We start from the raw sequence: 14,541 nt of genomic DNA on the forward strand, positions 1-14,541 counted from the left end.
TCGCGGGAGCTCGGCCGGCGCCGCCCGAGCCGGTGAAGTTTATTTGTAAAACAGCGAGAAAACGGCAGGACCGGGAGGGGGTCCTCGGGGTCTGTCGTCGCTGTTGGCGAGCGTGCGAGTGCCGCCTGCCCGCCTGGAGCCGCTCCCGCCCCGGCTCCTCTCAGCCTCGGCAGCCGCCGCTGCGGTCCCGCCCCGTGAGTATGGCGGCCACGGGGCCCGGCGGCAGCGGGCGAGCAGGAGGGCGGCGGGGTGACAGTGACAGGGCGGCGGGATGGCAGAGTGACAGGGCGGCGGGGTGACAGGTGTCAGGCGCGCCCCTCCCGGGGGCGGCTCGGGGCCGGGAGCTGCCCCGCGGAGCTGCTGCCGCCGGCCGGGGGAGGGCTGAGGGCTCCCTGCCGCCCTGCTCCTCCTCCCCGCTCGCCCCATCCCCGCTCGCCCCGGGGCTGCGGAAGATGTAAGCGGCACCGGCGGCGTGAGGCGCTCCCGAGCGGCCGCCTGCTCCCCGGGCCGCCGCTGACGGGTTGGCTTCGTGTGTGTGTTCCCCCCGGCAGGGCCAGCCCCCCGCCGCCGGAGGAGCGGCAGGCAGCCGGCAGCAGCCATGCCGAGCGGTAGGGAGACGCGGCTGCTGCACCTCAACGAGATGGAGAAGCTGGACAAGACCCTCTTCAGGCTGGAGCAAGGTGGGGCGCGGCCGGCTGAGGGCAGCTCGGCAGCAGCGAGAGGGAGGGGGGCAGCCTGTGGTCGCGGCTGTGTGTGTGGGGGGGGGGCTGTCGGTTTGGGTTTGTTTTTCCCATTCTTTTAGTATGAAACAGTTTCTGGTACGGTTGCTTCCACTGCGGAGCTCTGAGGTGCAGCCTGGTTCGCAAACCTCGAGAAAACAGCGGCTGGGAGCCGGCAGTCTTCGTGTGAGGCGTTATTTACAGGACAGAGCTGCTCTCTGTGTGGCCGTGCTGTACTGACCTGAAAAAGTCCTCTTAAGTCAAACTCTGAAGTACTAATCTGCAACATGTTATGCAACACACCCCATCTTTAATAAAATAGCTTGGAAATATAACGGTGACACTAACTTCTTGGAAAGTCTGAGGTGACATTTCAGAATGCAGGATCCCCCAGCTCCTCCTAAATCTTCTTATCGTGCCTGTCAGATTCCTTATAGCGGCGCTATGTTGGTGTTCTGCCTGCATAGTAATAAGAACTTGATGTTGTTTCTCTTTGAAAGTGTTCTTGAGTCTGTTTGCCAAAAAACAAAAACAAAAGAACAGAACCGGACCACTATTATGGTGGCCATTAAATTCAGACTGAAATTAAAGCCACTCTGCTTAGAAATCATTTTTAACAATGCAGCAATATTTATTGCTCATAAATCTTTTTTGTTTTCTATTACTTTATGGAGTTGATACAGGAACCTAATATCAAAGTGGTTTAGTAGAGGAGCAAGATTTAGGTTCATGAGAATAAGAATTCTCTTCAAGTGTATTGATTTCAAAATTTTCTAGCAATGTAATCTAAAAAAAATGCCATTAGTGAATAAGTGCAGAGTTGACCCTAACCTCCATTATTAACTCTTCCTCCCGGTTCTGTAAATTTTGTTGGAAGGAGTTGGACAGAAATGCATGGCTATCAGACGTTCAAAATGTCTCTGGGAGGGCATAGCTAATTTTGAGTGCAGCATTCTTGATATCAGTATAACTGTTACAGGAAATAAGATATCGATGGCATATATCCCTGTGCTCTAATTTTAGTAACCCCTGTGATAAAATGTCAGGACAGTACTGTTGAGAGTGTAGTTAACCTTCCTAAAATGACTTTTTAATGTAAGGATTTTTTTTATTTTTTTAATCAAATGAGCTTTGTTTTACCTGGCAGACATTCAGATGCTAAAACCACTATTGTATGTAAAGCTTTTGGGGTAATTGTGATTATGTTAATAAGAGAAGCTGTAAGCTTGGTGAGACTTTTGTTTAAATGTACTCAGACATTGAGACCTGATCAATATCAGATCAGAGTTGCTGGGATTCTATTTCGTGAGCAAGTATGAGTGTTATGTTGTTGTTTGTTTGTGTTTGTGTTTTTTTTTCCTCCAACTGAAGGTGCTAGAACTTGCCACTGTTCAATTTTTTTTATATATATAATTTATAATTAATTAGGGGTGTATTGATAATTTTGTCTCTGTACAAATATTTGGGTTTCTTTTGCTTAAAATTCTAATTTTGTAGACTGTTAGGGCTAGTAGCTAGTCAGCTGCGTGACTGGTATGTAACATAGTAAAAGCCGTTGTGCAAGTGCTTAGACCTCTTTCAGTCATTTGAAGGGGCTCTGTAATTAGCCAGGTACGTGATGGAGGCTCTCATACCTGCAAGTGAAAACATATTCTGAAACCTCTGTACAACACTGATTTCTTCATATCCAGTTTAGCAAACTACAGAATAATTTTAGGTCCTAGTGTTTTTAACTTAATTGTATTCTCTCTGTCATGGCTATCTTTAGTCTGAGTACTGCTCTTTCTGATGTGTGTGAGCTGCAGCACGTATACAAAGCTCTCTGACTTGCTGAGCTCTCAGTTTAACAGTCTGTACCCTGTAGATTACACACAAGTATACATCATTTTGCACTTGAAAGCATAAAGAATTTAGGATTAAATGAACTTTAAATGGAGAACGGATTTGAATGGATTTGAAATATTTTGTTTTCAAGTTTGTTCCTCTTTTTTTTTTTTTCCTATTTTCATGGATCAGCTTAATATATAGACTCGGTAAATTTAAGATTTACCTTTTAGATTTTTTTTAACAGTACTACATATAAAAATCTGCATAAAAATATGTGTAGTCTAATAACTGTGATCTTCTGCTGTATTTTGTTTCCTAGACTGTTTATATACCGAAGCAGAACAAATTGGAAAGGTACCATATAAGTAAAGGCAAAAAGACTTTACATAAAGTGTGCAAGGAAAAACGTTGGGAAAATAGGGAGAAAAAATGACTATTTGGCAAAAGGTTTTGGCAGATACATTGGTATATTTTCTTCTTAACATAATACCAGATTATAACTTTTTATTACAGAGTAGAAATATCTAGTACTCCTGATGAGATGCCCGTGTTTTTGTGTTTCTTTTTTTTCCTTGAGGGTTTGAACTACAGTTCCGATTGGGCCCAACTCTTCAAGGCAAGCATGTTACCGTGTGCACTAATTATCCAGCTTCTGGAGAATTATTTGATCGCCACAAGTTCAGGACATTATCATGGCACAATCCCACAGGAAAAGAAGATGACTCTGACAAATATTGCAAGTTAGATCTCCAAATTTCTGGATCATATCAATACTATTTCAGTCTTGGGTAAGTGAAGCACTATACTTACAGCCAAATGCAGTCTGCTCCCTTAGTTTATGTTTTTAAACTGAAGAAATCACTTTTAAGAAGAAAAACATAATTTTCTCCTGCATCTTTCAAATGCAAAAATAGAATCTATCTGAATCTGCTAGTGAAAGACAACAGCTTTTGTGGCTAAGACTTTCTGCAAAGTCTTTTGCAGAATATACAGAACAATGATCAATTTTCTGTGTATGTTGGAAAGGCAAGACATTTTTACAAGATTTCAAAATCATCAGTATTCTAAATATTCAAGTAAAATGTTTTCTCTTCATTGACCTGGGATGGTGTGTCTTGAAAGATGTATCTTTCTGGCACAGAGGTTCTGTCATTCTTTATTTCACATACTTCCTCTTTTGTTTCAACACAAGAGAATGACTGTAATGGCCTAGTATTCTGAGCTCCTGGAAGATAGGAGTTGTTGGCTAAATTCCCTCAGGCTTAGGTCTCTTTTTAGCTCAGGTCTCTTTTTCAGGATAGTGTTCCAAATAGAGGCCTTTGTGTAAAAGGTGGGCACTTATGTTTTCTTTGTTACCATCTGTATTCTTAAAGGGGGAACCAGGGTAACAAAGGTATCACTTTTGTGGAGTTTAAAGCTCTGTAACCTAGTTGTATTCTTGTAAGCAAGTGGCATTAAGTGCAGTAGAGAGATGGTGCCTAGTAGATGAGCATCTGTTCAGTGTTTCCTATTAGGTTCCCCGCAGTCCTTTCTCCCCCCAAGCCCCCTAACCAGCCTGTTAAGGTACTGTATATTTGAAATTGCTCTGCTTGTTGGATTCTGCTTCTGTAACTGACTAGTACAATGTGCATCTACTATGTAAATCAATGTAAATGTAAATCGATTTCTTCTAGAAATGAGAAAAGTGGTGGAGGTTACATAGTTGTGGATCCTATTTTGCGTGTTGGAGCTGATAACCATGTGTTACCTTTGGATTGCGTTACACTCCAGACATTCCTCGCTAAGTGTCTGGGACCATTTCATGAATGGGAAGATAGGCTCAAAGTGGCAAAAGAAACAGGTAATGCCAATATACATATTAAAGGATATATGCTTTTTTTTACATCTTGAGATGAGAAAACAAAGTTGCACTGAAGAGCTTCAGTATAAACAGTTCATTTGTCCTTTAGTTTGTAAATAAAGTATTTTCCACTAGATTAAATTTAATTAACAGATTAAGTCAGTGAAATTATTTAGATATTTGCAGAAGTGCAAAAATTCAGAATTTCCTGATAATAGGAAATTACTTTTGTTGTGTTGATTTCAGATAAATACAGGAGTTTGTAGAAATGACAGGATGATTTTTAAAACTTATATTATGCAGAATTTTAAGGGGAAGATTAAGCTGAATTTACAATGGATATTCCGGACACTAGGTTTAGATATGTGGTATACCTGTAATTCATGCTTCTGTCAATCAACTGCTTTGACTGAAATTCTATTTCCTTATTAAATAAATGGTTTCTTATTACATAGGTTACAACATGATTCATTTTACACCACTGCAGAAGCTTGGACTGTCTAGATCATGTTATTCCCTGGCTGATCAGTTAGAAGTAAATCCTGAATTTTCAAGCCATAATAAAAAATGCACTTGGAGTGATATAGGAGCTCTTGTGGAAAAAATGAAGAATGAATGGAATATGCTTTGCATCACAGATGTGGTCTACAATCATACCGGTATGATTTCTGTGTGAACAATCAAATCGGTCCTATATTTCATCATCTCCTTTAACTTTTCCCCCTCTAATACATCTTTAAATAGTGTTTTTAAGCAGCTTAGTTTTTCTGGTTTTGAGTTTCTCAAGTCTAGGAGAGTTCTTCATTAATTACAACAGATACAAAATTATTTTACATCTGTTATGGAGATGTATTGTAACTTGAGTGAATAGAGCCCTTCACAGAGATGAATTAATAAACTGTGTATGCATCTGTATTTTTCATAATATCATGTTTATTTTTAAGATCTGTGGTGTGCAGCGCCCACATAAATGAATGGAATCTGCATAATTAATTTATGTGGTGAACATAAACTGACTACTTTCTTGTTAAACAGGATTGTTTTTATTGCTGCTTCAGTTCGGTTCTAACATGCAGATAACAACCAGGATAGGGACAAGAGGCTAGGATTAAGCAATGGAGGAAATGTTACAGCTCTGTGTGTGTTGGGGGGAAGCGGTGGTGGTGGTGAGGTGTTGTTCTGTTTTTGTGTTGTTTTTTAAGCATAGATATGCCAAAGCACTGAAGGTTTTTCATCTAATTGCAGTTCATAGCTAAAGGTGGTCCCTTCTGTACAGAGGGACAGTGGGCTTTTTTCAGTATGACTGAGGAAGTTTAAATGATAACACTTCATTATACATAAGCTTGATTATTTATATAACGAGATTATTTTGATCATTCTGTAATCCTGAAGATCACAATAATTAGTATACATATGGCAGAGAAAACAACAAATGGCTGTGTATGTTCATGTCACAGTTCTCTGAGGTTTAAAAAACAAAATCACCACTAACAAAAATGGTTGCATAGAGTTACTATGAGTTACAAGTGTTATTTGCTTTTTTCTTTGGTGTTGACTGTTGTCAAACACTCCTATCCAATCAATCTGCAAAGTAATATGGGCCCAGTTGTTTGCCCTATCTATTTGTTAAAATGTTACTCTCCTAAGTGTAGTTATTGACCATATGTCTCAGGGAAGCTGGCTTTTCGACATTCTCAGCAGATAAACAGTTCTTGCACTTTACCAACTAAAAGTCCATCTCCTTTATCATATGTTCTTGAGATCCCGTCACCTTTTTACAGTATATATTTGCATGCTACCAAGGAAAATGTATTTATGCACAGAAATATCTATGTCTAATTATTATACTCAAGAATATAAGGAAAAAAGTCACATTGATATTTGGCTATGTTTGCAGAAGGATTTTATTTGGTTATATCAAGAGCTCAAATTAATTTTCAAGGGATGGATGAGTAAACTATTTTTTAAGTTATACCGTGGTGAAAGGATGTTTACAAGCATCTTCAAGTGATCATTATTCTGACTTAAATCATTAATCAAGATGTATTTGATGGGTTTATCGGCTTTCAAAGTTATAAACTTGCAATAAGAATGCTGTTTTTTTTTCCCTTGGGGTTGTTCATTATCAAAACTCTTGATTTGCAACTGGCTACAAACTTTGTTAAATACCAAACTTAGCATAAGCAGAAATGCATATAAATGATAAATGTCTGCTAAAGTCATGGTGTTGCATGTGAAGGTAGATATTTTATGGGCTTTAATAATAAGAAAACTTATTAAATGTTTTTCCTTTTTATTTTGTATAGCTTGATAAGATGGAAATTGGACTGTTTCGCATTTTCATTGAACAGAAACTTCTAATTTAAAACCAGTTAATTCCTGCATATTGGGATGATTTAATTGTAATATATATTTCACAGACTCATTTGAATGTAAAAGATGTGAAATGCATAGTCAGTTATTTTGAGTGGATTATGGATACTGGCTCATGGTTATTAATTCCACAGTACATCTGCAATAAAACCTAAAGCACTGTGTTGTCTCACACTAAATCTGCTAACGCTGCTCACACTTACAGCTCATGAGCCCTCAGCTTACAGCGGTCAGTATCATTAGAGTTTCTTCTTTCTAGCTGAGACCACTGTATGAAATGGCGATGCTTCCCCACCATTCCTGCCATAAAGTCAGACAGCTCAATTTAAATGTGAGGTGGTTAAGATGAAGTGTTGGTTTTTCTTGATTGTTTTTGTTTGTTGGTTTTGTGTTTTTTTTTTTACACACTGGAAAGGAGCAGAGAAATCTTGTATAGTAGAGAATGGTGGGAAACAGTTTTTGATGTTAACATCTCTGTTAGTTTCTAATATGCATTAAACTTAAACATAGACGTACTTTTGGCATGTTAGTAGGAGTATCATAGATAGACTTGCAAACCCTGCCTGGTAACTTGGTGCATATTCACTTTTGGGGCTGCTATTCCCTTCAGAAGGGATATGAGTAGTAAATCACGGTTCTTGCTGCAAGAATACATTTAAATAAAAAGAGAGAGAGAGAGAAAGGAAAGCAATCTGGTTGGCCTAGAATGGCCTTTAACAGCCTGAGTTTATTATTGCTATATGCAACTTTAAAATAAGTAAAGTGCTTTATAGTTGTTTATGACATTTAAACCATGAAGTTCTTAACTTCCACAAATGGTTTGACCTTGTAAACATGGAATTTTGCCATAGTCATAATGGACTTTAGATATGTAGTAGGGTGTTTAGAAGAGCTATACTATACTCATACTATAGAGTGAGAGACTACACTAGTTTCTTTACCTTTCACTTTTCAGTTTGAACATTGAACTAAGCAGACTTGTTTTTTTAATTGTTCTGCTCTAATTTTGGGCATGTTATTTACTATTTCACTGTTTCCAGTATAATAACAAGTTATATTTTTTCTCTTCTGTTAGATGTTACTTCATTTTTCTCTGTTTTTGTAAATGTTAAGATGTGTTCTGTGAAGAACAATTTCTAAAAAAACACTTGTAAAACCTAAGCAGAAGTTTTCTTTTTATGCTTTTTTTTGTATGTGAAGTTTTTCAATTGTTACATTCAAAAGAATGTATGGAAATTATTTTCAGTTAAATTGTGTGTTTGGGACAGTTCTGAAAAATGGAAAGAAATTAACTACTGAAACCTTTTTTTGTTGCTGTTATTTTTCCAGAATTAAAGTTCTCATTGCATTATATGTATTTACTCCTACTGTTGTATGCACATTATTGTCTGTATTAGAATATCACACCCATTTTCATTTAAAATGAAATGTGTGATTCATGACATAGTACCTTAGCTTCTTGGTGTTAAGATTTTTGTGTAAAACAACTAAGTATTCAGCTTGTGTACTTTTTTTTTTTTTTTTCCCATGCCTTTCTTGAATAAGCTACTAACAGTGAGTGGCTCAGGATGCATCCAGAATGTGGCTATAACCTTGTAAATTCCCCTCACCTGAAGCCAGCTTGGGTCTTAGATAGAGCTCTGTGGCACTTGACCTGTATGGTGGCTGATGGAAAGTGTATTGATAAAGGGGTCCCTCCGTTGATTGAAAATGATCACCACCTGAATGTAAGTAAATGAGAATTAAGTATATGGCAATGAACATTGTAAATAGCTGGATAAACCTTGAACAGTTCTAAGGTTGTGGAAATGCACAGAATATATATTTTGCAGATATATTTATTGAAATAATCCCTCATTTTACTATTTTTTTCTGAACTAAGCACTTAGCTTTTTTGTGTGTTTATATTAATTGTGAACGTTAACTAACATAATTTTTATTTTTACAGTGTGTCCGTAAAATAATTTGGGAAGAGATATATCCAAAAATTAAACTGTGGGAATTTTTCCAAGTGGATGTTAATAAAGCTGTGGAACAATTTAGAACCCTTCTAACTCAAGGTAAAGAAAGTGTGTGTTGCTGGAACAGGTGGACTCTTTATTTATAATTCAATAAACCTTATAGGTAAACCTGAAAAAAAAAGCTGGAAAATAAAAATAATCCAATTTTTGGGGAGGTATGAAAAATCTACCATGCTGATAGGAGCATGCAAGAATGTTCTGAGGAATGGTAAAGCATTTGAAGACTGTGCTTCATAGTCTGGGAAATAAATAACAAAGATTCTTTTTTTGTTTGTTTTTGCCAGGATTCAATATTGTAACTGAGCACAGATGTTTTTGAGGAGCCAGCTCTGTCAGATCTTTAATATTTTTTTCCTTTGCGCCCCTCTGTAACCTTTTGTCTACCCATATCTTACTTGTCCTCAAAATGTAAAAGTTGTTTGTCTTCTAAATGTAATTTCTGTTTTCACTTTGTGAATAGTTTTCTATTTTGTCCTCAGGCAAAATGAGCACTAAATCTGATCCAAATCAACATCTTCAGATAGTTCAGGACCCTGAGTATAGACGATTTGGCTGTACTGTAGATATGAATATAGCATTGGCAACCTTCATACCGCACAGGTACTGTATGATTAAGCAGAAGTTAAAATTGCAAGTGAAGTTAAATTTACAAAACCAAATAAATATCTTTTTTCCTATCTTTGAAAAAAAAAATCTTTTTTTTTTTTAATTCATTTTAATTATGTGTTTTAAAACTAAATTATTTCAATTGTTCTCTGCTTTGCATCTTCTTGCTAAGCAATGGACCAGGTGCAATAGAAGAGTGTTGTAACTGGTTTCGCAAGAGGATTGAGGAACTGAATGCTGAGCAACACAGACAGATTCATCACCATCAAGAGCAGGTCTTATACTTTCTGGTTTTTAATGTTGAATTGCTTTAAATTGCAAATATATTCAGGCATTCTAATAATGCATAATTTAATTACTTCTAGGCAGTCAACTGTCTTGCGGGGACTGTGGTTTATGAACGACTGGCTGGTCATGGTCCTAAACTGGGTCCTATTAGTAGAAAATATCCTTTAGTTACCAGGTATCGTTTTTTGTTGTTGTTGTTGAAAACTATTAGTCTATCCAGGGAAAGTGAGTTCAAAGTTAATTAAAAATAAACATAAGTGCAACTGTATTTTCTTTCCCATAGATAAATGCCACTTTATCAATGAGATAACTATTTTTTAAAGCAATAATAATAACTCTTTATTAAATGAATGTGACTTAAGGCAGCTTGAAATAATACTCTGAGCACAATGAAGCCTTACATAGTGCAAATTGCTCTTGTAGATGGAGCAGGAGTGGAACTAGTAAAGTCTGATATACTTGATGCCGTTAATGTATCTGAAGGGTTGAGGCAATAGTCTTACACTACCAGCTGGCACCAAGGTAGTGGCAGCACCTGTCCTTTCTCCTTCGAAACATGATACAAAATAGAAAACTCACCATCATTTATAGTTTGACTTTTTGAATCTTTTGTCTACAAGCCAGTTCATAGCAGATATTTTAATTTCAAAGACAATGAATTTTGGTTTATGTATCTTTTTTGAATTATTTGTTAATTCCATAGGTATTTTACTTACCCATTCAAAGACATGACTGTGGAGGAAGAAGAAGCTATGATACATCGCCCAGATAAAGCTTGCTATTTCATGGCCCATAATGGATGGGTTATGGGCGATGATCCTCTTAGAAACTTTGCAGAACCAGGTTTGTAAAAGAACTTTGAATCATTTTGTAAATGTTTTGATATTATAGCTGAAGCAAATATTTTATTTAGTCTAATTTTCCCATATGAAGTTGAAGTTTCCTATGAAGTTGAAAAAGCAGAATAGCAGGCAGATACTCACTTTATAGTGCTTTTATTTCCCATTCAGGTCAATTGTAAAAACTGGAATTTGAGATACAGCGTCACAAGATATGAGAGGGAAATTATCAGCTTTCTGTCAGTGAAAGGGAGACCTCCCCTACTTCTGTCATTGTTGCTTACCTTGCACTGTTCCAACACCACTACTTGTTGGCATTTTCATAAGGCATCAGAAAACTAGTATGATAAAAAGATTAATGGCATTTTGCTGCATTAGTGAGCAAAACCTGGCTTCTTGAAAAGTCCAGTGTGTGTATGTCAGGCAGTTGAAAGGTGGGCACCTGAGATGATGTTGAGATGGGACAGGGAAAGAGACAGCAGAGAGGGCTCTCTCTGCTCTCCTTTCAGCGTCAGCATTGAAGTAGGTTGCCTCAGCTACATGTGGAGCTGCACCATAGTGAAGTCTCTGTCAGCATAACTGTGTAGGTAGAAACATGTTGAAAATAGCATTGATATGCTATTGTAAAATTGCTGGGAGTTATTATCTAAAGAAAAAGTTATATAATTAATTTCTGAATTAGCTCACAGATAATCTCTTCTTTTGGGAATGAGAGTGTATGCTTTCTTCAAAACCCTCAAATACATGTATATTAAATAAAGATTACTTATCCAATCCAATTTTTTGTTGGATTCTTTTCAGTGCAGAAGGAGTGTGTAGACAGTTTTCAAAGTAATAGTCAAATATTAGAGTTACTCTCTGGGGTTTAATTCTTTTTTTCCAATTTCTCTTAGTACTTAAAAATTAAAAAAAAAAAAGTTTTTTTGAGGGGGAGGGCGGAATGAGATTAGATAGTATTCCAGCTGAGGACAAAACTGTCTTTCTCCACAGAGTCCAAACTGATCTATTTTTCTATTCTATAAAAATATTATTCTATTTTTTTTCTATTCTATATAAAGATTTTGAGTTGATACTGTTATTAGAATTTTTACTCATCATCATAGCATTCTCCTACTCTTAAGAAGTAGAAAACGAATTGCCACATCTTCTTTTTGGTTCACATTCTGTCCTATAGCTCTTAGAGTGATTTTTTTCCCCTTACAGGTTCAAATGTTTACTTGAGAAGGGAGCTTATATGCTGGGGAGACAGTGTGAAACTGCGTTATGGGAACAAACCTGAAGACTGCCCATACCTCTGGGCACATATGAAAAAATACACAGAAATCACAGCCAAATATTTCCATGGCGTTCGTCTTGACAACTGTCACTCAACACCTATTCATGTAGCTGAGGTACGCAAAAATAAACACATTTACGATAAAGCAGCTTCTGACTGTGACAAAAGTTCTGCACTGCTTCTACAAAATCTGTAGAATCGGCATGGCAGAGTGAATGAATTTTCTTGATACAAGTTTCATGACTGGCAATGTTTAGGTATGGTTTCAGCTACTTTGAACAGTTAGCAAAATGGTATAGCTGTTGTATGTCTCCATTCTCCATTTCAGCTGAGATCCTGTAGATGCTGATGGGCATGGGTAAATTTTCTGTTGTATATCTATGGACTGAAGTGCAATCACTGCCAGTATCTAGTATGTCAGCTCTAGACTTGGTAATTTCCAAGACCTGGATGGCAAACAAACACTGATACTTTCCTGTATGTTTTGCTGTTGATGAAATAAACAGAAAGTGTTTTACATTCCAGAATTTAAAAGTTGGTAAAGAACACTTACAGAAAGTTCAGTCAGACAGGATTATTGCTAACATTTATCACTTATTGTTTCCCAATAAGTTCACAACTGACCACATCCAGAAATTGTACTTAATTAGTAAAATATCTCTATATAGATTTGAGCTGTGCTAAGTCCTAGCTTGGGTACAGAGGTTCCCTAAATCTGTGAAGAGCTTTCTTAAATCAGTTTATGCATCCACACCAAAGCTGTAAGTGACTCCTAAATGCAGCCAATTTCAAAAATTCTGCCATTCTTTCACTTGTTACTATTTTTTGAATGGTAACCCTGACAGCTTTAACCAAAGCCCTGCAATAATTTCTTATTTTAACAGATATGTCTCTTATCCAACCTTTTGTTCTTGCATTTTGAGTCAAATTTTTGTTTAAAAACAAAGTTATAATTAGCTTACAATCTTCAGAAGATTTTTATAGAGATCTGTAGATTATCTGAATAATTCTATAAAATAAAAACATAATTTTATGAATGCTACCTGTTAGTAATATTTTTTATGAACTGCATGTGTGAAGAACTCATTTATGTTTGGTTAAGATTCACATCAATTATTGCATATATGTAGCTGACAATGGATGACTTCCATTAAATATGTATTATGATCTATAGGAGATGCTAGCAACAGCCAGATCAGTCAGACCTAATCTTTATGTGATAGCTGAACTCTTCACGGGCAGTGAGTACATTGACAATGTTTTTGTCAACCGCCTGGGAATTACCAGCCTGATTAGAGGTACAATAAGCAGTTGAAAGTTATAAAGGATTGTCATGTATGGTTCAGAGTTTTTAATGTGACACTAACATTGGTATGCTTTTTTTTCTTATGTATTTACGTTCTTTGCTTATGCAATTATCTTTTCTTTGTGTTGTATTTAATTGCTATCTTGTATCCTAATTCTTGATTTTTGTTTATGTTTGTGTTGTCCTCTGTAACTCAACTCTTTTTTTTAATTCCTTAATTTTGGCTTTCTATTTGTCCTTGCTGCATGGCATTTTCCTATTGTCAATCCCTGCCTAGCTTTGAAACTTATCCACTTTTGTGTCTACCTTTCCCTTTTCTGTGGCTTTTTTGGCTGTGCTTTTTGCAGTACATGCTGGACACAGCTAGAAAATTGCGAGCAGATTTGTTTGTAGTGGCTGAACTGTTCACAGGAAATGAGGAGCTGGACAATATCTTTGTGAATAGGCTGGGCATTACCTCCTTAATAAGAGGTAGGCTTGCGATATATGTGGTGTCTTTCCAACCAGAGATTATAGAGGATGTACTTTTTCCAAAGAAATGTTTGCTTCTGGATTATGCACTTTTGATTTCGTACTCAACGTGATAAGAAGCACAGTTGTTGTATTGTGGCTTTCTGATACTCAGCAAAAAATACAGTACTAGCTGTAAATCAAGAAAAAACATCCTATATTAATTTACAGAAGGTTTCACTTGTGTTCTAGTGAGAGAAGAAAAAGCTGTAGCACAGCTCTGCTATGCAAGTGCTGCATTGTGTCTGATTTTTGTTGCATGAATTTCTTAAGTCCACTGGGGAAGCCATTGCAGATTTTTGTGTTGTTTTTTTTTTCTTCTTCCTTCCCTACCTTCCCATATTATAGCAAACAGAATATTTCAAAGTTGGGTATCTACATTGGAGATTAAAGTTTTACTGTGATTTTTTTTTTTATGATTGAACACACCAAAATAACAAACGTAAAATGCTGCATTAACATCTCTGTGCATGCTGTAATATATGATGGTTATTCTTATGCAAACACTTACCTATTTTCTTCTTTAGAGGCAATGACAGCTTATAATAGCCATGAGGAGGGAAGGTTAGTTTATCGTTTTGGAGGTGAACCTGTTGGCTCTTTTGTTCAGCCACGTTTGAGACCCCTGATGCCAGCTATTGCTCATGCACTGTTCATGGATATTACACATGATAATGAGTGTCCGATCCAGGTGAGCATTTAAACTGGAAACCAGTTTGTTTAATCTTTTCTACATTGATGTTTCTGAACCTTGGGAGGGCTTGATGCAGACTGGATGCTTTTTTTTTTTTTGTCTGGGTGATATGTAGGAAAAATGTTGTTTCAGATCAAGTTTTTATCGAATGAATAGCATTTTATAACAAGTTCCACTGAATTTCAAGGCTTTGTCCTTTAAAGGAAAAGGTATACAAAGCTATTTAATGAGCTTTTTTGACT

The 14,541-nt window shown here is 37.0% G+C and overlaps 1 protein-coding gene across 3 annotated transcripts in view; it reads left to right on the forward strand.

The window, feature by feature from the left end:
* The first annotated feature begins 48 nt into the window (after positions 1–48).
* Positions 49–14,541, forward strand: part of AGL (amylo-alpha-1,6-glucosidase and 4-alpha-glucanotransferase) — a 33,916-nt gene continuing 19,423 nt past the window's right edge. Inside the window, exons 1-14 of one of the 3 annotated variants that reach the window (XM_027462594.3) lie at positions 49–194; positions 552–680; positions 3,124–3,334; positions 4,220–4,386; positions 4,842–5,045; positions 8,305–8,486; positions 8,708–8,819; positions 9,260–9,380; positions 9,559–9,661; positions 9,752–9,849; positions 10,378–10,517; positions 11,717–11,904; positions 12,964–13,087; positions 14,133–14,296. In XM_027462594.3, coding sequence (XP_027318395.1) covers positions 599–680; positions 3,124–3,334; positions 4,220–4,386; positions 4,842–5,045; positions 8,305–8,486; positions 8,708–8,819; positions 9,260–9,380; positions 9,559–9,661; positions 9,752–9,849; positions 10,378–10,517; positions 11,717–11,904; positions 12,964–13,087; positions 14,133–14,296 — 1,896 coding nt within the window. In that variant the 5' untranslated portion in view covers positions 49–194; positions 552–598. Of the gene's footprint in view, positions 195–278; positions 455–551; positions 681–3,123; positions 3,335–4,219; positions 4,387–4,841; positions 5,046–8,304; positions 8,487–8,707; positions 8,820–9,259; positions 9,381–9,558; positions 9,662–9,751; positions 9,850–10,377; positions 10,518–11,716; positions 11,905–12,963; positions 13,088–13,442; positions 13,567–14,132; positions 14,297–14,541 lie in introns of those variants that run through there. The other 2 variants (XM_027462596.3, XM_027462595.3) reach the window with 2 other exon arrangements.

The sequence above is a fragment of the Anas platyrhynchos genome, chromosome 8 (genome assembly GCF_047663525.1).
Source record: "Anas platyrhynchos isolate ZD024472 breed Pekin duck chromosome 8, IASCAAS_PekinDuck_T2T, whole genome shotgun sequence".
Classification (NCBI taxonomy): domain Eukaryota; kingdom Metazoa; phylum Chordata; class Aves; order Anseriformes; family Anatidae; genus Anas; species Anas platyrhynchos.